At 39.2% G+C, this 24,466-nt stretch overlaps 1 protein-coding gene across 1 annotated transcript in view; it reads right to left on the reverse strand.

Annotated features, from left to right (window-relative positions):
- LOC114650226 (sodium/potassium-transporting ATPase subunit beta-1-like) overlaps positions 1-18,041 on the reverse strand; it is a 34,358-nt gene extending 16,317 nt beyond the window's left edge. Inside the window, exons 1-2 of the mRNA XM_028799729.2 lie at positions 17,816-18,041; positions 13,925-14,053 (exon numbers count right to left, since the gene is read on the reverse strand). Coding sequence (XP_028655562.1) covers positions 13,925-14,053; positions 17,816-17,912 — 226 coding nt within the window. The 5' untranslated portion in view covers positions 17,913-18,041. The remainder of the gene's footprint in view (positions 1-13,924; positions 14,054-17,815) is intronic.
- Positions 18,042-24,466: the final 6,425 nt, after the last annotated feature.

Raw genomic sequence — 24,466 nt, forward strand, 5'->3', positions numbered from 1 at the left:
GTTTTGTTATACTTTTACATCAACATATGTTCCTGTGTTTGAGCTACATGGGCATGCTCAAAAAATACACGTATAATGCCACGAAAAGTGCATGCAGACACTTCAGTTCGCAAGCATTGGTACGACAATGCAGTCACAAGTACACTGCAGAGCTTTAGCGCGTCTTTATGTGAAAACAGCATCAGATGGGGAGTGTCTGATGATTGCATATAGCGCTGAAGTTACTGTTCTTTACTATGCTTTCCTTTGCATGTCCTGGAGTACAAAAGAAACCGCATACAGCAACACGTGGGGACTGGCAATACTGGGGGAAAAAAACACGCGGTCGTATGTATCGTGATGCACTGCAGAACTATAGCGCGTCTATGTAAAAAGAGCAGTGTCAGGTGGGGGGCGGTAGGGATGGATCCTGAACGCGACTGAGACAATGAAAAGTGAATTTTAAAAAAATAAAGCTAACCTTTACAAATATCATAAATTACACCGGCTGTTAGACTGAAATCAAATGTATCATTTTATTCTAAAATAGTGAAAATAAGAACACTTCTCAAATGGGAGTTGTGCAGGATCGAACTCATGATCTTCTGATTCCCAGTCAGCGACTGATACTGTTACGCCACGGAAGCAGTGATAGTTAAGTCATGTCAATGTCTCACACTAAGACGGGTTTTTTTGGCGGTGGCTTTTTTTTGTACCTTTTGTGAAAGTGTTTCTTTGATATTTGGACTTCAGGCTTCATACATTATATAGTTTATGCCTACATTTTGTCATTTGCTACTAGAATATTGTAAACCGTTTCTGTTTTAACAATGTGTTTACACAGATTACTGTAGAAATGCAACACATATGAAATGCGTGTGTTCCAAATAACAATCTTATTATTTCTACTCTAAAACTCCACTTCACTCCCAGATAATCAATCAAGGCATTAGCTGGGAAAAGCTTGTTTACGTTCTAAGTCGTTGGGGGGATGGAATAGCCGGCTGCTGGCAGCTTGTCTTTATCACTACATTTAGATGACAAAAGACGCTGGCGGAGAGGTGAGAAAGGTTTTAAGAAGCGATTTAAGGTGGGCCGGATCTACGAGTTTTTTCATAGGCTCTGGTAATTCTAGTGTTAAATGATTCAGCTAACTGTTATTATTTGATAGTTAAATTCTAATATAGTAAGTTATTGTTAACTGTTACTTACACATTTACTGTTGATAACCTCACAAAAATCATATGATTATACTGTCACTTTCTCTCTTTATGCTTAGTAATATCATAATTTCAACATTATTAAAAAAAAAAAAAAAAGTGCCCGTGTTGAATGCTTGTTAATTTTTGGCTCCTGCAAGGTCTGTGTTCCAGGAATTAATTTAAGAGGTTCCAGCATCTAGCCAGGTGGTGTCACACATGCCCCCAGGCACCTTAAAGGCATCGACAGTCCATAACAAAAGGTTTGGAAACCCGACCCCACTTGTCTCCACCGCATTGCTTTTAGGGCACTGGAAGCAATAAATGTTCTCTAGGCAACTATAAGACTTTTTTCAAAGGGTTGCTAGTGCTATGTACCTCGAGTTCAAGTAGCAGCACAACTCTTAAAAATAGGGTGTCTCCACTGCCTTCTCGCTCCATTGGCTAACCCCCTGTTAGCAACAAATAGCTGCTGTTCGAGAATCCCTACTCCCAAAGCACATGATAAATAATTTCAATTTTAATTCGGCTTTCATAACCACAAGAACCTTTCAGTGTAATTGTGGCGATGTTCAGGGTGGCATACAGAACAACAGCAACACACATTACAAGAGACCCATTTTAATTTTACAGGCAACAATGTTGTCGGTAGAAGCTTGCAGGAACTTCCTGAGCAGGTTTGTTGGGTCAATTGTCTGTACAAGTGTGAATGCTGAAAACAAGACATACTGTATTTGATGGAATGGTCTATTTCAGTTGTGGAGCTGTTGAGTATTCATAAACACTTCATCAAGTTGACATGCAGGGGATTTGTGCAGCAATATCTAATTGTACATTTTACAGGAACTCTCACAATTCAGTAGTTCGTGAAAAAAGTGGTGTTAGGCAATGCACCAAAACCAAGAGAACTTCAGTCAATTTCCCAGAGGCTGTTTGCTGACACTGCGGATTATAAGAAGGAGGGGGAAAAAAAAGTCCCCATAAACTGATGCAATAATTATCACAACAGATTACCATGTACTCCACAATTTCTGTGCCACCAAGTACATGCAACAGTCTTTGAGGACTTCAAGGTGTTCCAAAATGGAAACAACTATCATCATCATCACTTTTCCTCAAATGCAAATCAGAACTGAGAACAAATTACACAATTTACTGTATGTCTCATAATAGTTACAACAGCGACATCTGCACTGCCTGTGTCGTTCACGGAGTCACCTAAGAATGAGATTTCCTCTACTTGGCAGGCATTAAAGTCTCTTGGTAATAAGGGTGGATGTAGGCTACTACTCACAGGCACTGAGTGACCTCCACTAGGATCATTTTACCTGGACATGTTCCAATTGTAAAAATATATGTGTGTAAACAGATGCGATATATCCAGACCTTGGAATGTTATTCAATACAGAAAGGAATACAAGAGCATTTTGCTAAAAGTACAAACCAAGCTCCATTACTGACATCCATTTTCAAAGAACATCCAGCATCTCTCCAACTGTGTTGTGACAAAGGTCACGTTTGTTGCCCGTTGACTAACTCTCACACTACCGCATCTTAAAACGCTCAATCCCATCAGCCCCAGCCCAGCTGAGCTTTCCTCCCTACCCCTTTACTACAAAGCAACTAACACTTTAGTGCCTCCAAGAGTCAGGTGCACTTCTTTCCTCTCAATAAGCTTTCCATTTCAGCATCCTCAATTTTACTTGGTCTGCTTAGTATACAAGGACTTCACTTTTAAGAGATTCAGATCATCACCTCCTGTAATGTATCCAGACCATGGAAAGGTGTTAACTACAGAAAGCATTTTAAGCATCTGCCATTCCAGCGCTAATCATTCATCTGTACTTCACTTTTTCAATTTCCATCTCATTACCTTGAATAGAAATGCATGAAAATTGAAACCCACTGATATTTGGTAGATCTGATTCTTTTTACTAGTGATCTCAAACTTGAGCATTAATGCTTTTAGACTAAGTGATGCCCAATAATACTCAAAACGATTTGTGTGTTCAAAAGTCAGAGATCTCCCTTTCTTAGAAAATGCCTGGAGATGAAGGATCCATTATGGTAATGTCAACTAGGAATTCAATTTCAAGTTTTATAGACTTGCTTTAAGAATTCTAATGGCCCTGTTAAGCTACAAAATAAAAAGGGGGAACAGAGTGGCAATATTTGACTGGCTTTGTTGGCATACTAGTATGGTTGACTATTAATAATTTAAGTGTTTTTCAACTTAATTGTGTGGTTCCCTTCTGTAATGTTGGATGAAAAGGATTTCAGAGTTTCAGTTGCTACCCCTCCTTGCCCAATGAGTGTACGTGTTAAAGACATCACAAAATTTATGGAGTGATCCATCATAATGTGAAACCTAAGGGCACAATAATTACACAAAGGATGTGTTGTGAAATATAGTTCACTCTGTCCTGGCACATTTGCCCTTTGGCATGAAGTGTGCCAAGAACACACCCTGTGAGGCTTTTGATGTTGGCATAGTCTTACTGTTAAAAGAAATGTACTCTGTTCAACTAAGAGTACAAATTATGCCAAAAAAATTTAATACTGCAAGGCAGAAAGTGCCTGGAAAGATTAACATCATCTTGTGTCAACTAATATCTGACAGTAGGAAAGTGTGGCATATTGTGGAGGTATTAAGGAAAAAAAAAGTTTAAGTTAAAAATATCAAAACAGATTCCCGTTCAGAAATATCAAAAAAAGGCACAGAAATACTAATTAAGAAGAGAGTGCCCAAAATTCTGGAGCATAGCTATACTTAGGTCAGATTTTTAAAAAGCGGGAGATTTGTGTGTCACCTATGAGAAACACATTCATGCAAGAATGTTAGAAGTTGGGCAGCACATAAGAACAGTAGTCAGCACTGCTGCACAACTGGGTTAAAATCTCAGCCGGTTCACAGTGAATGCCTGTATGAGCTTTCCTTCGAGAACCCAAAGATGCAATTGTATGCATGGGTTGGACTGACCAACACCTCTAAAGTGACTCTGTGTAAGCAACTGTGCCCTCATATAGACTATGCCTGAAACAGGTCTAATTATCAAATTCTTTAATGAAGGGCTTTTCCATTTTCCATACTGATCCAAGGATTAATAATACAAGACCATCAGAAGAGGATGTTTAATTACTGTGCATTACCATCTGACAGAAAAAAATATCCCCTTGTATGAAGCAAACTTCAACAATGAAACCCGACTAGAAAATTATATAATTCAGTATTGCTCCTGTTATACTACCAGCTATGTTAAATCATGTGGACATCTGCAAAGCCTTTTTGCTATAGTTTGTGCAGTTTTCCCATTTTTTTCTGCTCACCCTGATGTTACACTGGTAGCGGACAAAAAAAGTTTCTCTTGCATCTGAGCAGAAAAAACAAGAATCAACCACAAAGTACTAAAAGCAAGACAGAACTGGTATTCAAATTCAGCTGGATTACTCAAAAAAAAAAATCCTAGTTTTAAAAAAACATTAGCATTATTACATTTTAATATTATTTTGATACTTCAAGCAAAATGATACCTTTTACTGACTAACTAAAAGATTACAATATGTTCAAGCCCCTTACATCGTGCCTGAAGAAGGGGCCTGAGCAGATTGTAATCTTTTTAGTTCGCCAATAAAAGGTATCATTTTGCTTGAGTTCTCATTGCATCCATAATGTCTAACACGATACAACACCCTAGTACAAGTATGATTTTGAGAAAGTATACTATTATCTCCAACTGGGGAGTGAATATGGGAAGAAAAAAAAAATCAGCTTGAAAGCAAAACAAACAATTTGGTTTGAAGCATGCAAAACAAGAGTAAATTTACATGTTCCATCTCTGCAAAATTTTAAATCAATTGCAAGCAGACTGAAAGAGCTAAAGAATAACATGTATCTAAGCTCAAAGCCTGCATAGTAGCTCTGCATTTCTCCAACGTATTAAAAAAATAATAAAATAAAACGTTTGATTACCCAACACTCCTAAACTGAAGGATCTGCAGCTCCAACCACCTGGTAATCCTTTCCTCCCAGTTTAGAGAACACAGCTAGTTTTAGCTGGAGTATCCTGTTTAATTTTTTATTTATAAAACTTAAAATGGTTAGATACAATATGATACCTGAGTTCGGACAGAATGGTTGTGGCACAGTAGTTGGTGACTAATTTGATCCGAAATTTGAGAATGTGACATATGATGGCCTGGTCCCAAACTATGCCATGACAGGCTGGAACTGGATGAGGAGACTGGAAAATGGATGGATTGATTGTTCAATGTAGTAGAAAGGCTTACCTGCTGTAGGAATAAATGGAATGGCTTATAATCATCTTAGACATGCTATTATTTGAGTATCTGTTAAACTGATAAAAAGATGACCCATCAGAAAAGACACTGCAAGAACTCCTTCAAATGGAGGAGTTCATTTCAGCATTTAATCTGGAAGCATAGGCCAGTTAACCTACAGACAAAATAGCCATATGGCATCTAGTGCTTGTAGCCCCACCTTGAAAAGATCAGAGGAAAGTGCAGTTAAAGATTAGACTTCTGTAGGACATCAATGAACACCATCCCATGACTCCAACTGCATAAAAGGCGGCATGTCGATCATCTAGTGCAGTAGAGGTTCACATACTTGGGGCAACAGTCAAAGCATATGGAAGCACATTTTAAATATAAAAGAAAAAACAAACATTCTCCTAGGATCACAGTCTATTCCAAAGCCAAGAAAAAGACCTGCAAGCAGGTGAAACTATTTACCATTCAGAACAAGAGTGTGAGGAATTTTACACGTTTAGTTTACAGTGAACACAAGAACACTACTCATGTGACTGGCTGCCAGCAATATGCTGCAGGCAAAATGTTTTATAAGAGCACAAAGACAATAAATAGGAGGAGAGCTCCTGAAGCATGTTCCTCGGTCACAAGACTTTCCAAACACAACTCAAGTTACATAGAAACCCCCCTCCCCTAATATCTGAAACAAATTAGCATTTATTGGAAAAGTCTTCAGGAAAGAAGGTAGCAGGGACATTTTTTATGAGACAGACTAAACATAAATAATTCAATCTGCCTTTGGCGTAACAAGCCCAGCTCTGTAAACAACACAAGCCAAAAACTGCATTATAAAACAGTTGTAACCAAAATATGGCCATTCAGATTCTGCTCTATTGAGAGCGTTAATACACTATGGTATCCCATCCATCCACTTTCTGGGCATGCTGGTTTCATTTTAGGGCCTAGAACTAGAGACCGGGACAAGAATGACCCCGTAGGCTATGGTGCCTGAAGCGGAAAATGGCTGCAATGCCAGCCTAGCCCTATTACTTTGCCATTGCACGAAGAGCCCACTTAACTTGTCAGTGTCCTTGAGATGTTAATAGACAGAATGAGGAAGAAAACTGTGTCACAAGCTGGGCTAAGAGCCCATAAAAGCATCCCTTTCACCAGGCACATGTAAAGTGTAGCATGACTGATAAAGATCAATTGCACTTTGAGAGATCACATACAACACGTAACCACAACAAAACACGACATAGTGGTTTCTAGCCAGCACAAAACATCAGACTAATATTAGTCTTGGTGAAGGCAGTCTGTTTTACTGAAAATATTTCTCCCTTAAATGCAATATAATAAAAGTAACCAAGATTCCTGTCTTATATGTCACACACACACACAAGTTATCTAAAAGGATTTTGATGAGCTGTGAATGGCCTATTCTTGTAAAGAAAATTTTGAAGTACTAATATAAAGTGAAAGGGAGAGACTTCAGAACAAATTTTGTCATCCCTTTAAATAGCCCTAAAAAGAGCAACTAAAATAGTGCTTAGTTATATAGTATATTTCAATATATTTTCTACATTGTAAGACACCTTTTATTCTGAAAGAAAAAACATTTATGCAGTTTGTCTCATACTATAGATGCCTCTTTTGTTTACCCAAGATACCATACGTTTCCACCTTTAAGAAAGAAAACCAAAAGTAGACTCACATCATATGCTTCTGATCACTCACAGGGTCATAGGTCATATGATACAGTGTTTATGCAGTTCCCCAGGTATAGCTAATTTATTTCATCTGCAACAATTTCATACCAAAAATATGCTAAAACATTTTCAAATTTTATTATAATCATGTATTCGCCTAAAATGTAAAGTGTCAGTATTTTTACATGCACATTCCAAGTTCTTTGTTTGTAATTTATGTTAGACCTCTACTGACCCTTGGTATGTAATAGTGCTTGGTAAAAGTCCCATGTATACGAGGGTTAACAGTTTTAAAGTTCTTTGTAAAAGCTAACGTTTTTCAACAGTCGTCAAACATTTTCATTTTCAAATTACTGTTCAAGAATAGTATTACACTGCTCAATAAAATTAAGGGAACAATTCACACATCTGATCTCAATGAATGAAATATTCAACGGTAAAATCCGTACTGAAAAATACTGTGTAAATCATGGAGAACAAAATGATACAACAATGGTTAATGATACAACAATGGTTAATGGAAACCAACATCACCAACCCACTGTGGGCTAGATTCAACATCACACTGAAAATTGAACTCAAAAATTGAAACCACAGGCTGATCCAACTTGCATGAATTTCATCAAGGCAACTTATGCTGCGACACAGTAAGGTGGATGGCCCTCACATGCCTGTATGCACTCCTGACAGTGTTTGGGCATGCTCCCAGATGGTGCCCTGGGGATCACCTCCCAGACCTGATTCAGAGCATCAGTGGACTCCTGGACAGTCTGTGGCACTACTTGCCGGTGTCGGATGCACCAATATGTAAAGCCCCAGAGGTTCTCAATTGGATTCTCGTCTAGGGAATGTGTGGGTCAGTCAATGGCATCAATGTCTTCATCATCCAGTACCTGTCTACACAGTCTGGCCACATGAGGCTGGGCATTGTGCTGCACCAGGAAGAATACATGGTCCACTGCACCACTGTTAGGTCTAACAATGGCTCTGAAGATTTCATCCCAGTACCTAAAAGCTGTCAGGGTACATTGCCTAGCACATGGAGGTCTGTGCGACCTTCCAAGGATCTGCCTCCCCTGACCATCACTGGCCCACCGAAAACCGGTCATGCTGGATGATGTTGCAGGCTGCATAACACTCACCATGGCAGCTCCAGACTCTTTCACATCTGTCACATGTGCTCAGTATGAACCTGCTCTCATCTTTGAAGAGAAAGGGGAGCAAATGGTGGAGCTGCCAATTGTGTTATTCTCAGGCGAATGCCAACCGAGCTGCATGGTGATGGGCTGAGAGTACCAGTCCTACTAAAGGAGGTTGGGCCCTCATGCCACTCTCATAGAATCTGACAGTTTGGTCAGAAAAATACACACCAGTATCCAGCTAGACATCATTTTGTACAGTTCCAACAGTTCTCCTCCTGTTCCTCCTCACACAAAGGAGCACATACCAGTCCAGTTCTGTCCAGCAGTCCTTGTGTAATGGCCTATTTCCTGGTATCTCTACCCTGGTCCCGAGACCATACTGGGAGACACAGGAAACCTTCTTGTGATGGCACGAATAGATGTGCCATCCTGTAGGAGGTGGACTCCCTTTGCAATCTGAATCAGTTGCAGGTACCATCTCATTCTACCAGTAATGTCAAAGGCATTATCAAAACTAGAGAAGAATGAGTGAGGCGGTATAAGGAGAGAGCATTTGTCAGTGGCCATCACCTGCAAAACCATTCCCTTTTTGAGGATTGTTTTGCTGTTGCCTCTGGTGGAAGAATAATTTTAGGGAAACACAGCATTCATCTTAATAGCATAAAGGGTTAATAAATGTCATAAACAAGATAAAGATCAAGTGAACAACAAAATGTACACTGAAATATAAGAACTGGTTTAGGAAAAAACTACTGAGATGGTCAAGTAAATAAAGAATGTACCAGAAGAAAGGTCGACGTAATATACAAAATGTACTGAAGGATGACTAAGAAATCAGCAGATGTCCTATAAACTAGAATGGACAATTGTTATATGCACAGAAATTTCAAGGGTGGTAGCTCATCTCAAAATGTATAAGAACCAGAATGTAATAGACTTTTATATAAATCATTTGGGTGTAAACCAATGAACCAACCAGAGTAAAATGTATGCATTGATTGCCACTGTATGTAAATTCCACAGTTTATAAAATGAACCTCAATCTTTTGTTTTTCTGACCATTTTGATCATGCTGCAAAGGACAGCTTCTGAAGAATGCTCCCTCCAAGGCATTTTGCCGAGGAGTCATTAAAAGATACAATGAACAGCTTTTCTCCTGCCTGATTACTGAACTGTCCTATTAGAGGATGTTTCTTTAACAAGATGTTAAATTTCAACCACACTCTCTAGTGCACCTGTTGTCACTTTCATTTGCCCCAAAGCAGGTGAAGTTCATTCACAATTTATTATGCTTCCTAATTGAACAGAATAGTATCCTTGAAGCTTAACTGACTTGGTGTTTAAGACTTATGATTAATCCATCCATCATCCAACCCGCTATATCCTAGCTACAGGGTCACGGGGGTCTGCAGGAGCCAATCCCAGCCAACACAGGGTGCAAGGCAGGAAACAAACCCCGGGCAGGGCACACACATACACAAACACATATACCAAGCATACACTAGGGACAATTTAGAATCGCCAATGCACCTAATATGCATGTCTTTGGACTGTGGGAGGAAACTGGAGCACCTGGAGGAAACCCACGCAGACACGGGGAGAACATGCAAACTCCATGCAGGAAGGACCCGGGAAGTAAACCCGGGTCTCCTAACTGCGAGGCAGCAGCATTGCTGATGATTAAGTGTTCCCTTAATTTTCTTTGAGCAGTGTATATTACAGTCACTAATTTTTGGTAGTCACACAATAAACAATTTATCATGCTGTGTACACTTCATAAAACTCTCAACTTTGAGAATGCACTTTTTAGTATTTTTTTTTTTTATTATTAGGCAGGCATGGATTTGGGGCAATAATCATCAAAACTACAGGCTCTAAGTTTTGAAGCTCTAAACCATAGCACTTTTTAAAACTAGTAACTCATGTGTTACAACTGTCTGCTTAAATGATGCACATTATTAAGAGCCGTTTAAAAGTAAAAGGAAGAAAATGGAGATGACCAAAATTCATTTATTAAATGTGGCAATCAAAAAGGTAGGAACAAGCACAATGAAATATCAAAATAATCAAAAGTGGGAGACGGAATACCTCGCTAATAAAAAAAAAAAAAACCTGTCTTTTGAAGAAAAAAAAAATGCTGTGCAAGATAATTAGTGAAAAGTATTTAATATGCAGTTCCTTACATTGAAGACTTGATGAATAGTTTGGCCTCTACAACATAATGCTTTCTGGAAGATGCCACCCTGGTTAAACTGGATGGGTGAAATGGGTGCAACTTGACCTTGGATTATTTCCTAGATCCACATTTAATCTTCGTACAATTTTTAGACCAAACATTTTTATTTTAAACATAATTATACAAACCACAATTCTCTGGATCTGTCCACACTACTACAGTTTAATTTTAAAAATGGCATATTTAAACAAAAAATCATCTGCCCACAATAGTGTTTTCATATTGTTTAAGCAAGTATCTACATCCATCCTAAAACAACCAGCAACACATATACATTAGTCTACCAACAACACATATACATTAGCCTACACTGGACTCATTTGACCTTATTGGTGGGATAAAGCTCGAAATGATGGTTCCTTAACATTGCCAACTATGGGATTTATTGCAAAACTGTAGCAACCAGTAAATTTGCAGTTTGCCCACATATACGTATTAAAACTGTATAAAATCCAATTTAGATGCATACAGGTAAGCAACACAACAAGCTCCAAGGAAAACTTGGAAAACAACTCTTCTATGTCCGCCATGTTGGAATGTGGTTTTCTTCTGTGAAGGGTAGCCAATCAGGAAATGGGACATTGTAATGAGCAGGATCCAATTTGACAAGGGCTACGTAATAAGTTTGAACAAATCATGTTTTCTCTCATTCATATTGAAATTCCAAGCCAGCATTTTCAGAAGTATATGGCTCTAGATTGTTTTCATTTTTAGGGGTTAAAAACATTAGAGGATTATATGGACAAAAGGCAAAAAACAGACTAATGTCCGTGCTTTTAAAGGAAAATTTACAGTGTCGACATAGCCTCTGCCTGAGTAGTCTTTAACCATTTCAGCAGGGTCATGGTGAAATACGAAGGACCACCAATTTACCTGCACTTGAACTAAAACCATACTCGTTTCCACCATTTCCTAAGCACTGTGAAAGTGTCATGATCACTGCAAAACACGATCCCAAACAAATGCATCTATCAATCAAAACTTTTCAAGTATTTGCACATCAGAGATTTGACAAACTAATTGATCTTCTATACAATTAGGGAAGACACTGCCAAGACGTTTAATATATATCCAGTGACAAGTGGTCACTTGGTATGAATCTACAAGTACTGTGATCTTGGATAGAACTGAATGTCAGCTCTTACTATTGACTGACCAACCATGTGACCCTAAACATGTTATTGAACCTGCCTGGGTTATAACTTAAGCAATATTCAAATCTGTAAAGTGCCTAAGAATCATGCTAAATAGGAGAAATGCTGCAACTTTTTAATTCTTTCTGAAGAACAATTGCCTGTCACTTGCCGTCACGCAAGCCTTTTTAACTACAACATGAGGAAGTGTTGCCATGCCAAAGAAAAATGTTTCTTAGCCGACGGGGATTCATTCTGCTTTTGAATCCCATGGGTAACAAGACAGTTATGTATCTTAAAAATGATAGAAAACTGTCAAAAGTTCTGCTTTTTATAGAACACTCAAATTGACCGCCAGCTTAGATCACTGGCAAAAAAACTGAAGTCTTTTCAACAGATAGACAAAAGTACAGTAAAAGGAAAGTGAATGTTTAAAACAGAGTGCATGAAGAAACAATAAATATGTAAAGCTGTGGCTCATGCCAAGTCTACCATACTCTATATGTAGTGAGAATACAAGTTTAATAAAAAAAAAAAGAAAAAAGTGAAACTGCACTTTGATGTGTTCTACTAAAATCTATTTCACCGTACACAGTACAGATGCAGGCGACAGACCAGGCAGTTGTATGTCTGTGTGTATGTGACAGGAAATGGCAGGCAGACTACTTTTGCTTACCGCCCACCAGCCAGCCCCATTAAAAACAAACTCTCGTAAGTTGGTGTGGCTGTGAAGAAGGGAACGGCCGTTGGCAGTGCCTCAAACCTTTGCCCCATGGCGTCTGGCAAAAGAAACTGAAGCAATAGATACTTAATGTAAGCTAATTTACCGAGCAGCTCAACATTACAAGATTAATAAAGGCAACACCATGCAGTGAAAAGGCTGCACCCCATCTGCCAACAAATGATTAATCCTTTTCCTAGTAATGGACAATGCTTTAAAAGCAAACTAAAAAACACAAATCCACACTGCCACTTCATCAAACATGCAGCACAGGAAGAGTTGATGACAAGTTTGCCTATTTTCATATACTGTATATAAAAAATACAATTACAAAATAAATGGAGAGAATGTTTTACATTTTTATAGTTTTGGAAAAGCTACACTGTTGTTTTTCAAGGTCTAAAATGGAGGTAATTGAGAATCTACAATAATGAATACAAAAACCGTAAATCACTCTACAAAACAAAACAAGGATGAAAACTTGATATCAGTTAACCTTAAAAGCAATTTATCTATCTAACTTTAATTTAAGCTGCCATTTTTTTTTTAAACAAGAGGCCCTACTGAATGCCAGGACTGAACAGCTCTGCTCTGTCAGCAGCACAAATAAAAAAAAAAAAAAAAAAAAAAAAAAAGAGGCCTTCGGGGGAGGAAGTGAACTTCATAATGTAACGGATGACCTTGACGTGTGCTGTATGCGAGAACAGCAGGGCTCTCTGCGTGCCACTGCCTTAACAGCCACATGGCCGAGCTTTTCCATTACACCCACTGCTACAGTGGCAGACAGGGTTTGCACTAACATTATCTTGTGTACACCTTAAATCAAGGACACCTAACTGACTGCTGTTTTTACTTGGGAAAAGGGGAATGACAGTAATGACAGGCATCAATCCACCCCCTTCCACCTTAAAATGGGGTATCAGCATTAAAAGTGGTAGGATCTTATGTTTTGTATGCTTGGTGCTCTCCAGCTACCAGGCCTCCAAAATGTACCTGAAAGACAAGATACAGCCCCTCACCACTTTAAGAGTTTTTTTTGTGAAAAATGGCAACACAGTAATAATTTATTCTTTTGACAAATTCAACCCGAGTAAGCCGGCAAATGACATCAATGGAACAAATTTACACAAGTCACGAGTTTCTGCTACTTTGCTTTCAGTTTTATAATCTGCTTACAAAGGAGGTTAGTGGCAGAATGGGAACACTGTTTACGCACACCCCCCCACCCTTTACAAAGAGCTAACTTGCACACCACATTTAGGCTAGAATGTGCAAACCTATTTATTAAAAAACTAACACTGAACTTTGAGATTAAAAATTACATATATAATTTAAAAGCAACTCAAGTCCCACCCCAACCAACTTTACCTATTAAATACTGCAATAATTTTCAGTATTGAGCCAAAACCAAACACTTTAATATACTTTCCTGCATATTAGTAAAGTCCTTCTCCCTCTGATTAAGATATAGTTTTGAACTCCAAGACCACGCCTGTTCTAGTGCTAATCATAAAAGTTGTATTTATGTTGTCTCACCTGGAGGTGCAACTCTGTCTTGATAAGTTGGTCTGTAGCTGCTAATGGTCAGAAGAAGGGCCTGTATAGTTCCAATGAAAATGCCAGCCAGACATCCGTAGAAGATCAAGTAGAAAAGAAATATTTTAACTGTGGGAAAGGGAGATAGAGGGTTATTATGAGAAGGACATAACCAATTCCTCGTATCAAGTTACACCGCAATATTTTACAGTAAGCTACTTGTTTTACTAGAACATACAACAGAATCCTTAGTCACCGTATTTTTTGCTTATCTACAAATATCACAGATTAACCAATTCACATTTTCCTCTTTGCAACATTACTACTGCTTGACTAATAATACCGGATGGTCACACTGTCGAAGAGTCACCATGTGTTGTACTTTGATCATATGTGCAAGTACTGTATAAGAATTTCATGGTAAAAGTGACAAAAGTGAGTGCCTGGGAGAGCTTGGTGATGCCCTGGTGTCCCACTCATGGCTGGTCCCCACCTTGCACCCAGTGCTGCTAAGATAGGTGTCAGTCCCTCAACTGAAATAAGAGGGTCTGACAATGGTATATTACATTTTTTTTTTTTTTTATAAATAGCATAGCAGCATCTCTAATAGAAACCTAGAAGGCCTTTTTAGCCATTCTTACGGCACAGGGGCAAGGAGACTGCAACTAACACAGTCTTCACCTTCAAGGTCATCCGGAGATTTATTAGCATAACAGAAGTTATAATATATGACACTGTGCAAAATTTTACTAATTTTGTATATACTGGGATCAAAAAGCATGCAATATTTGTAAAGAACATGTTCTAACCTACAGTATTTTAGCAAGTTAAGTAACACTTCTTTGTGATCTGAATTCAACAGGTTTATTAAAACCACACCTTGCCATTCCCCTGGTGCTCCACTTCTGTAACCATAGAACAGGTGGAGTAGGCAGGCAGTCTTCTGCAGAAGCCTCCATGGATTTCCTACATGTTGGCCACCTTTTTTCAAGCCATTATTCATTACTCTTATTCTATTGTATTGATGAAAAGAATTAAGTCTTAAAAAACAATGAAAATAAAGATGGGCAAATTTTCAAACTATCCACATAGTAATAAAAAGGCTGTTCTAAAATTGACACACAACCATAGTGTATTTAAACTACTTAATTTAAAATAAAAACTTTAATATTTATTAACAGATTGGGTATAGGACTGTCCAAAGTCTCTGGTTAAATTAATCTTAATTTCAGGATTAAATATATCTAATGAAATACCTACATATAGCAATGCAATAAGGTGCTCAGCATGTTTAACATTCTGAGAGGTTGATTTCTTTTTTCCATCCTGGAACTCTATTTGTTAAGACGTTCTTTGCTGCGTACAACTGTTAATACCCCTTGAACAATATGCACAAGGTGCAATTCAATATGTCAATTTGATTTTGATTCTGTCCTGCTGCTTCCTGCCACTATAATCACCTCTGATAAAGCTGACACTGTTCTCAGATAGCACTGTTCATACTTAATGAAACTGCAAAAACTGCCTGCCTGCTACTTTTAAGTTTGAAGGACTGCTGGTCAGGCTAGGCGTAATACTGCTTTTGACTTTTTGTCTTTGGAAACAGTTAGTTAAAAAAAGGAAGGATTCACATCTGTAACACAACTAATGTTGCCAATATTTATTTTCTTTAAAGCATCATTTTAACAGCCATGGGACTGGAATTAAGCTACGTTTTTCTTTCCAACTTGGAGGAGAATATGAGTTAAGTAGAAAATGAGAAGCACTGGGGCTGCTAGAACTGTTCTGTAACAGAATCTACCAAGACAACTAGGAAAATGCAGGGCAAGAGGTACATGAAGGATATGACGAAAGGGAAATTAAAGAGGAAGTTCATCAGCTGAGCATGGCAAAAAGGAAAGCAGAAGGAGAGAGGCATATGATGATGTGAACTGGGGAATATAAAGAAGGCATTATGTATGGAGGTTTTCTGTAGGGCATGACGAATCTAATCTCACATTGCTTTTTCATTCCAGCCAAACGATCAGCTAACCTGCACAGTCACAACACAGTGTGCAACAATGCGGCGACTTTTCCCATCACTTCAATAATTATATTTTTCAGTTTGGTAAATATTTAAATTTATGCAAAAGATCAATATGCATATACAGATGCAAATACAGACTTGCTACTGTATCTGAAAGACGGAACGCATTTTAAACACACCAAACTGATCAACGGTAAAAGTTCACCGTCAGACCTAAACAAAAATCTTCAGCTGCTGGTTTACTAGCAGTTAAATATGCTGACGGAAATCAATTAAAACATTCATTCAGTTAAACCACTGTATTCGCCGATTCTCTGAGTTTATCTGTGTATGTATTAATTAAACGCCAATCGCATCTAAGCGGATGGATGGCCGGTTTTCGGCTTAAACGCGAGCCGGGGGTGACAAGTCCCCGCGGTGCCCGTGTCGCAGACAGCAGGTGGCTCCGTCGCTGCACGGTATAAGGGATGTCTCGTCGTCTTATAAATAATGCATAAGATCATTCAAGTCGGCACTACACCAAGGAACCACTTGTCGCATGGCGGAGACACCGGGATCAGAGTGGAGCTAAAACAGATTTCGTCTTTTGTGTGAACCATGCTTCTTTTAAAAGTTGGCTCGATTCTTTCTAAAGCCCAGACGTTAGTTTAATTGTCAGCCGAGAGATGCGGAAGCAGAGGATCACCCCCCCCCCCCCCCAAAAAAAAAACTTCAACTTTGTGTCGCTCTTCCTGTCTGATGACTAAATACCACACGCATATATCAAATGATGAAAACTTTGCAAGAATTCTAAGAAAAGCACGGAAAGACTGGAGTATCGTGCGACTTGCCCACACACTTCCAAGGTTTGTGGGTAAATATATAGTAGAAAGTTGCTAGGAAACCAACACCCTCATTGATTTCTCAGAATACATGGCCACCACGGCCCCCAACCCCGGCCTTTGTATCACCTTCCAAAGACTTATCTTTGCCAATATTCGGCGAGAACTGTACCTAAACAAGACCACCAAATATTATTTTTGTTTGAAATACTGTCGCACATCTTTTAAAAGAAACGACCGTGTGCCACCCCCGATCACGCGAGTTCGCGAGTGAAGGCACATCACCTTGAGCAACCTTGGGCTGTGATGCATTTTTAACCCTTTGTTTCATAACAGCCGGTCAAATTCGTTTTCTGGACATTTTCCACTGGCATGGACTCGAGGTAATTTATGCGACAAGAACTTTGATCGTGTCACCTCTAAATCCACGGAGAGGACGCTTTCAGAAGGGTGGTCTTCGGTTTCGCTTTTAACTCAGTGCTACTAAACGTCCTTGAAAAATCCCTCTTTTGTCGTCGAGTCTGTAAGTACTTGTCACCGAACACCGTGAAATTAACTCCATCAATTGTTTTCAACTGACCTTGACGGCAACGTCTTTGAGAGGCATTTTCGCCCACTTAACAGACATTATATATGATTGTACCGAAAACAGTTACTATAAGTGGCGCGTTATCTTTCTTCATCTCCCCAAATTACTCTGCCTCTACCGTCGTTTTCCAGATCAAAAACCAAAACTGCAATTCTACTTCTGTCATTCAAATGAAACTCGTGCAGCGACATCTTGCTGTTGCCCGCATCCTTTTCCTCCACTGACTAGGATGATACTTGACGGGAAAGCAACAGACATCGCGCGTTTCTAAATAGCGATTTTCAACCCGACGACTTAAGGTCAAAATCAAACAGGTGCCTCGTGTTCAAGGAAACCCCAGACTCCAGCCCAATCCAAACACGCCCTTTCCGATTTCCAGTAAGCTCCATGTTAAGTAAACTACGAGTTATACAGACAGAAAGCGTTTTTATTGTTTCGCCAAACTCGATACTTACACCAACTGCTTCCCGTTCGCCCTAGAAATGCCTTTTTTTCCGAATCCCAAATAAACTTCTTCCATCCTCCCTCATTTTCGTTACTCCCTCGTGCCATTATTTCAGCTGGATTAGTAGGGAAAAAGGAGGGGCTGTTTAGTTCCTTTTATTTTTGGCAGAAATAGAGGCGAAACCGTACTAAGGCACGTCTACTTCTCAAAAGGACCGAGTTAGACGAGCGGCTGTGTAATGTATCCAACACAATATATCCCCTATCACCGTTGCCCCGCCCACCTCCTTTTTAATAAGTTACCTAGGCTGAGGGCGGATCTCAGGGAGCAAATCACACGCGCAGAAGAGATCACGTAAATTTCTCTTTCGGAGCCCACGACTCCGCCCAAATCTAATCGTAATAACCGGGTGTCAGAATACATTAGCATTTTGAAACTCTGTACGGAAAGTTCTGCTTGGTTGGAAAGCGCTCTCTCTATCTCTGCCTCTTTTTTTACACTTCCTAAGTGGCTGTTAAAAAGAATGGAGGGGTAGGGATGTGTGTGAGAGACACATGTCGCTCCAACGCTTATCGTAGCTCCCCCCGCGCAGCTTCGGTCTTCTCTACTTCTTCCGTTAATGCGATCGTCACAATGAAGCCCGTATTTCTGCTGCCTGATGGCGGTGCTTGTCGGCAGCTTGTTGGCAGTGACGCGGATGGAAAGTTAATACCGTTTTCTGCAGCAAGAGACGATTATCACAGTAAAAAAGAGACACTTCGTTTACACTACGCCCTCGTCCTTAGTGAAAATGGTGACCGTAGCTTACACACATGGCAATCAAGAACCGTTACGTAATCGATTGGACTTTAGCATACCACTTTTCCTGGCGAACTCCTAAAAACAATTGATTTTAGCAAAACTTTTATATTACAGGAGCAAAAAGGTCGCACCTACTTGGAACTTTTAAATGAGTTGCCTTTGTCATTACCCCTGTCTGCCAACCAAAGCGCTATACTGTATAAAGTACACATCCACTCATATGTCAACTCTAATATCACATCGATACGATTAGTGTCAAAATAACAAGCAACATAATACTGCCTTTATAGACATTAGTCTATTGTTTTATGTAGCACATTTCATATTCTTTCTATTAGATTAATAAATTTCTTTATCCATGTATTCTTTTTCTTAACTGATTCGTCCAGTACTGAGTAATATTGAGCCAGTGTGGACTGTCCATCATGTTCACCCACAGTACCAGTTTAGACGGAGATGGAGGAAATCAGAATATCTGCAGAAAACGTTTTGCAGACATGAGAAGAGCAAACAAACTCTCTGTACCTGAGAAGCATTTTGCCACCAATGCCTTACACTTTCTTCATATTTTATGAAATCTGAACACAAGCAGGTCAAATCAGTGGTTGGAGTTTGCAGCCTTGTGGGATCCTGTTCGTGTTTACCTGTAATCAATCATTATACTCGTATCATATCTTGTATTACAATATGGCAAAGAAGTTTACATAAATTTGTCCTTTAAAACTTAAATATTTATTCTGCTGCTTAGCCTAAATGTAAGCTATTATATACACTCTCCATTTACCCATTCAGTAAGAAATCTACTAAATCTAGTTCAGGGTTGCAGGACTGGAGCCTGTCCCAGCAACATCAGGCTCAATGCTGCTAACCACTTTAGACAGGGAGCCAGTCCATCACAGACACCCATACACCCACATATGCACATTCACCCATTTAAGGCTTATTTAGTCATCAATCAACCTTTGGGATGTGGAAAAAATATTCAAGTAGCTGGAGTTATAATATAATATAATATAATATAATATAATATAATATAATATAATATAATATAATATATTTCTCTTCTGGTTCATCCTGCTTCTTATTCAAAAGCAGTCCCGTCCACACGCAGCCGACACAGCATTTCTCGATTGCTATTCGTCCTCTTCCAAACCCTTCCCTACGCTGTCTGCGGCTTCTCTTCAAAACCGGTCCCCCACACACAGCCGACACGGATTTCTCGATTCCTATTCCTGCTCTTCCAAACCCTTCTCCACGCTGCCTGAGGCCTCCCATACACACTCACGCCACTTTTCTCGATTCCTATTCCTCCTTCGAACTACCGCGTTCCCTGCTCCTCTCTCATGACCCCATTGGTGTCACGTCACTGCCCTATATCTAGCCTGACCGCGTGACCTTTCACTTCAGCCATGTGTGTGCCTGGGAGTCTTTTCCGTAGCCTGCTACAGAAAGGTACTCTGTCGACCATTGGCATTGGTTTCGCTCCTTGCTATTGGTTTCGCTCCTTTATATTTTCGTTATACTGCGACGGTTGTTTCCTAAGCCTTTGTTATAAAATGAATGACAGTATCTTCTCTGTCGATGGGTTTTTGTACAACGTCATCTCTATTCCGGGATCCGGCAACTGCCTGTTCCAATCAGTGGGTTATTTCTTGACACAAACAGTTGACGAAGGCAATGCACTCTCACTATGACATAGGGCAGTAGATTTCGTTGCATCACATTGGGACAGATTTGGAGATGTTCTTCCTGTTGTTCTTTCCAACGCAAGTCGAGTTATCACAACAAGTCAGGAGTACTACCAATACATGGCAACATCTGGGGTTTATGGTGGTGAAGCTGAAATTCAAGCTCTTTCCGAGATTCTCCATGCTAACATTGTCATTTACTTCAAACACGACCCCAACATCCCGCCTTGCATTTACAATTCTGGAAATACTCTCTTCATTTACTTTCTGTACTCAGGACAACTGGACAATGGCCACTATGAAGCCCTCCTACCGATTCCGATCATGTCTCCACAGCAGCATATAATGTCTGATAACACCAACACATCAGTCCTCGGTCATTCTTGTCTTCCACAAAACACTACAGTTTCATCTACTGCATATTATTGAGTGCAAACTGATCGCTATGCAAAATTCTGAAACAATTTTCATTCCCAGAATCTCTCTCCTTCCTTCCGACACCAATCTCCCTTTTAAATTTAAACTCACACAATTTCCACTCAGACTCGCCGTCTCCATGACTATCAACAAGTCCCAAGGACAAACGTTTGCAAAGATTTGCGTCAATCTACAACAACCAGTCTTCAGCCATGGTCAGTTGTACGTGGCTTTTTCTAGGGTTAGATCTTTTGATTCATTATCTGTCATCTCCACCAAAACACCTATTCACAACTGTGTCTTTCAAGAAGTATTTATTTCTTCTTGATTTCTGAATTCCTTTCTCACCATTTTCCGTTCCTAGTCAGCTAGTATAATATAATATAATATAATATAATATAATATAATATAATATAATATAATATAATATAATATAATATAATATAATAAAACAATTGTGAAGTGGTAAGTACTACTGGTTCACATCTTAAGGAGAATGGGTCTGAATCCCTGCTCATTTGCTATCAGTGTAGGGTCTACACCTTCTGTTCAGGTGTTCATGGATTTTTCTCCAGGGATTTTTGGTTTTCTTTCCACACGTCATATGATGACTCTGTATTGGTTCATGGTTTACTGAGTACTGGTGAGTGTGTGTGAATGTGTTCTGTAATACACTGGTGCTTTCCATCCAAAATTGGTTTATTGGATGGCTAACATACAACAACCAAAAACGTGTACAACTTCAGCAGACTGGGTTCAGTTTCAGCCAAGGTGTGAGTCTGGGTGCCTTTCATACCATGCAACAATTAAGTTAATGGCTGCTTCTAAACTCCAAAGAATCCATGAAGTTATTATGTATATGGTGGAATGTTAAATTTTGTATATTAATATATATGTTAGAAATTACTGAATTTGTGACTACAATGACTGGCCTCCCATTCAGAATTAGTTTTGTTGTGCTTTTCATGCAAGCTGTAATGAAATAAATGACTGAAGAAAACAGATTGATGGGTAATACTGTATAATATAGCTGATTAGGCTGCCTAAATGTCACACCATTCCAGACAAAGTCAATGGAAGATATCATAATGGATGGCTAAATTGAATCCCATTTCAATGAGTCATCAGGTTATGATTACCCAGTAATTCATGCAGTTAATTTATGTATAGGTTGATAAGCTCATACCTAGTTGCTGCAATGGTAGGTCACACAATTTACTGCCATTGTGGTGCTCTTTTCAACCCCTATGATCTTGCCGCTTGGCATGACAGCCTTTCTGTAAACAAACCCTCATCCCACTGTCAATCAGTAGGTTCAACATATGCTGTGATATGTCGACTGACCACCAGACTTCATAAAGACTATTGAGTTTACACAAATCAGACTTATTTAGCTGTTTGTCTGGTTGATGAATGTGATGTCAAAATATTGGTCTCCTGTAGACTGTCCCAAGGTCAACATGATAAGACCAGTTTATTTTAGCATCATTTTATTTTGGGATGGTTTTCATCTCTATTGTGGTGGACAGTAGTATAACAGCCATGCAAATATGTAATCATCTGTATATCTTGCCATACATACAGTATTTTCAATGTCAGCAACTACATATTCTTGATACACTTACACATATATAGTACAGTAACAGTAAAAAAAAAATCTGCTACAGCTATGGTGCTATGCAGGTATACAGTTTAAGAGGATAAGTGATACTACAGAGTAGAGAGCAACGGCCAAGCTGTGATATTTTGTCAAGAGTCTTTGTTGTCATACCATCCATACACATTATTGGTGCATACAATGGCCCTAAAATAACATTCTCCAGGATTGTGGCAAAATACATACATAAATATAGGTCAAGTGCAAGACAGGTAATAAAACATGTCCCTCCTTCATATATTAATTGGCTTAAATCTGTCTGTGCCTTCTTGCTTGTCTTGTTTTTAACAAATAAGAAGGCTGGCAGCCACAAATTCTAACTGGTACAGAGACCACTTGTAGGCTTGGTTGTGTGAGCTGTGTGTAATGAGGAACATTTCCAAGTAGTAACAGCTCATGGTCACACTCATCCTAAATGGTTGAATCAAAATAATAAAAAGGAGAAAGACTGTGTGAATCTTTACACTGTCTCCATTCCTTCTTCTGACCTAGGCTGTAACATACAATGGAAACAAGAGCTGAATATATGAACCTGCTCAAGACAAACACCAAAGAAGCAGTAGGAGTTCAAATGGTGATGTGTTGCTTTCAGACGGAACATATTTAAAGCAAAACCATACTTAACATTATGTGCAGTCATTCCATCTCTATCTGTTTCTACTGTACTGTCCGGATTAGAGCCTGATCTGATGTTGTGGTAAGGCCATACTTGTGTAGTTATATTTGCTTTTGCCATACATCTTGCCAAGCCATAATAGAAGATATGTGTAAGCTCCTTTCATAGATAAGACATTTTATTTTTATTATACATATAAAATCATCAGCCAGCACTTTTGTAATGAAGTATTGCATACTAACATAGGTGATGTGGTGGACAAAGAATGTATCAGCAAGAAAAGGTGGCACAGGTCAAGGTCAGGGAAGAGTATGGCCTAGAAAACAGAGGGAAGCTTGCAATGGTAGTGATGTTTTACACCATCATGCCAGTACAGGAGAAATAGAGCTGTCAGGCGGTGGTATGCCTTGTATGTGCCAATGCAGAAGAAACAGCATCATCAGGCGATGGTATGCCTTGTATGCATCCAAACTGTTTGGAAGGGCAAGTAGTATGAGTATGAAAAAGAAAGGGGGCCTGGACTGAAGCATGTATTGTTAGGATGCTAGGGGAACATCCACCCCTCTAGGAGAGTAACAGTGTGGCCAGAAATGAAATGTTAGAGAGCAAAAAATCTCCAGGGACAATACAGAGAAGATCAAGTTCTAGCTTCACACACAAGCACTTGCCAAAGTTCTGGGTAAAAAAAGGGTGAGTAACTGCCAGGTAGCTTTAGTGAACATGACTATAAGACTTCAATTCCATTGTGACTGAATTTAGCTTTCACCTATAATTGCCAACTAATCTAGGACAACATACAGTAGAACATTGATTATCCAAATGTCAATCTTCAAAATCATCAAATATCTGCCTCAATGCTGCCCCCCCCCAAAAAAAAAATGATGGTATCTACTTTTAGTGTAATGGTTGTTATGATTAAATATTACTCCTGCTGCTCAATGTATTCATTTCTGATAGTGTTTTCAAAGATATATGCATTATAGCTAGTAATAAGTGAAAGACTGAAGTTTCTTTTCACATATACTCCAACATACAATTGCAAAATGAAAACGTAATAAGATAATTATTTGTAAGGTTTTTAAAGTTGTTTGAGGTGAAAACAAGGAATACTAATCCCTTAGGGTTATTCTGAAATGTACCATTCCAATGCTGACTGATCATTTATGGCTCCTTCCATGCAACTTCACTTATGCTCATCTGCTTTACACTCTACCTGCCTACACATTCATGCCGCTGGTTCCACCTTGCACCACTCATTTTAGGTTACAGTTAACACCATCTGTGCTCACTTTCCACAACTCAGTAAGCTGTTCTAAGCCAGGCCATCAAATTTAAGCAGAAGAAGGACCCCCACAACACATGCTGGCACATGTTCTCCATCTGCACCCCTTTTCCACTCCATGCATCGGAATAAATTTCCTTGTATTTTGGCACATGGGCAAAAGGGCTGGAAATGAGATGAAAAAGGTAAGTGGTAATGAT

The sequence above is a fragment of the Erpetoichthys calabaricus genome, chromosome 4, assembly GCF_900747795.2.
Source record: "Erpetoichthys calabaricus chromosome 4, fErpCal1.3, whole genome shotgun sequence".
NCBI lineage: Eukaryota > Metazoa > Chordata > Cladistia > Polypteriformes > Polypteridae > Erpetoichthys > Erpetoichthys calabaricus.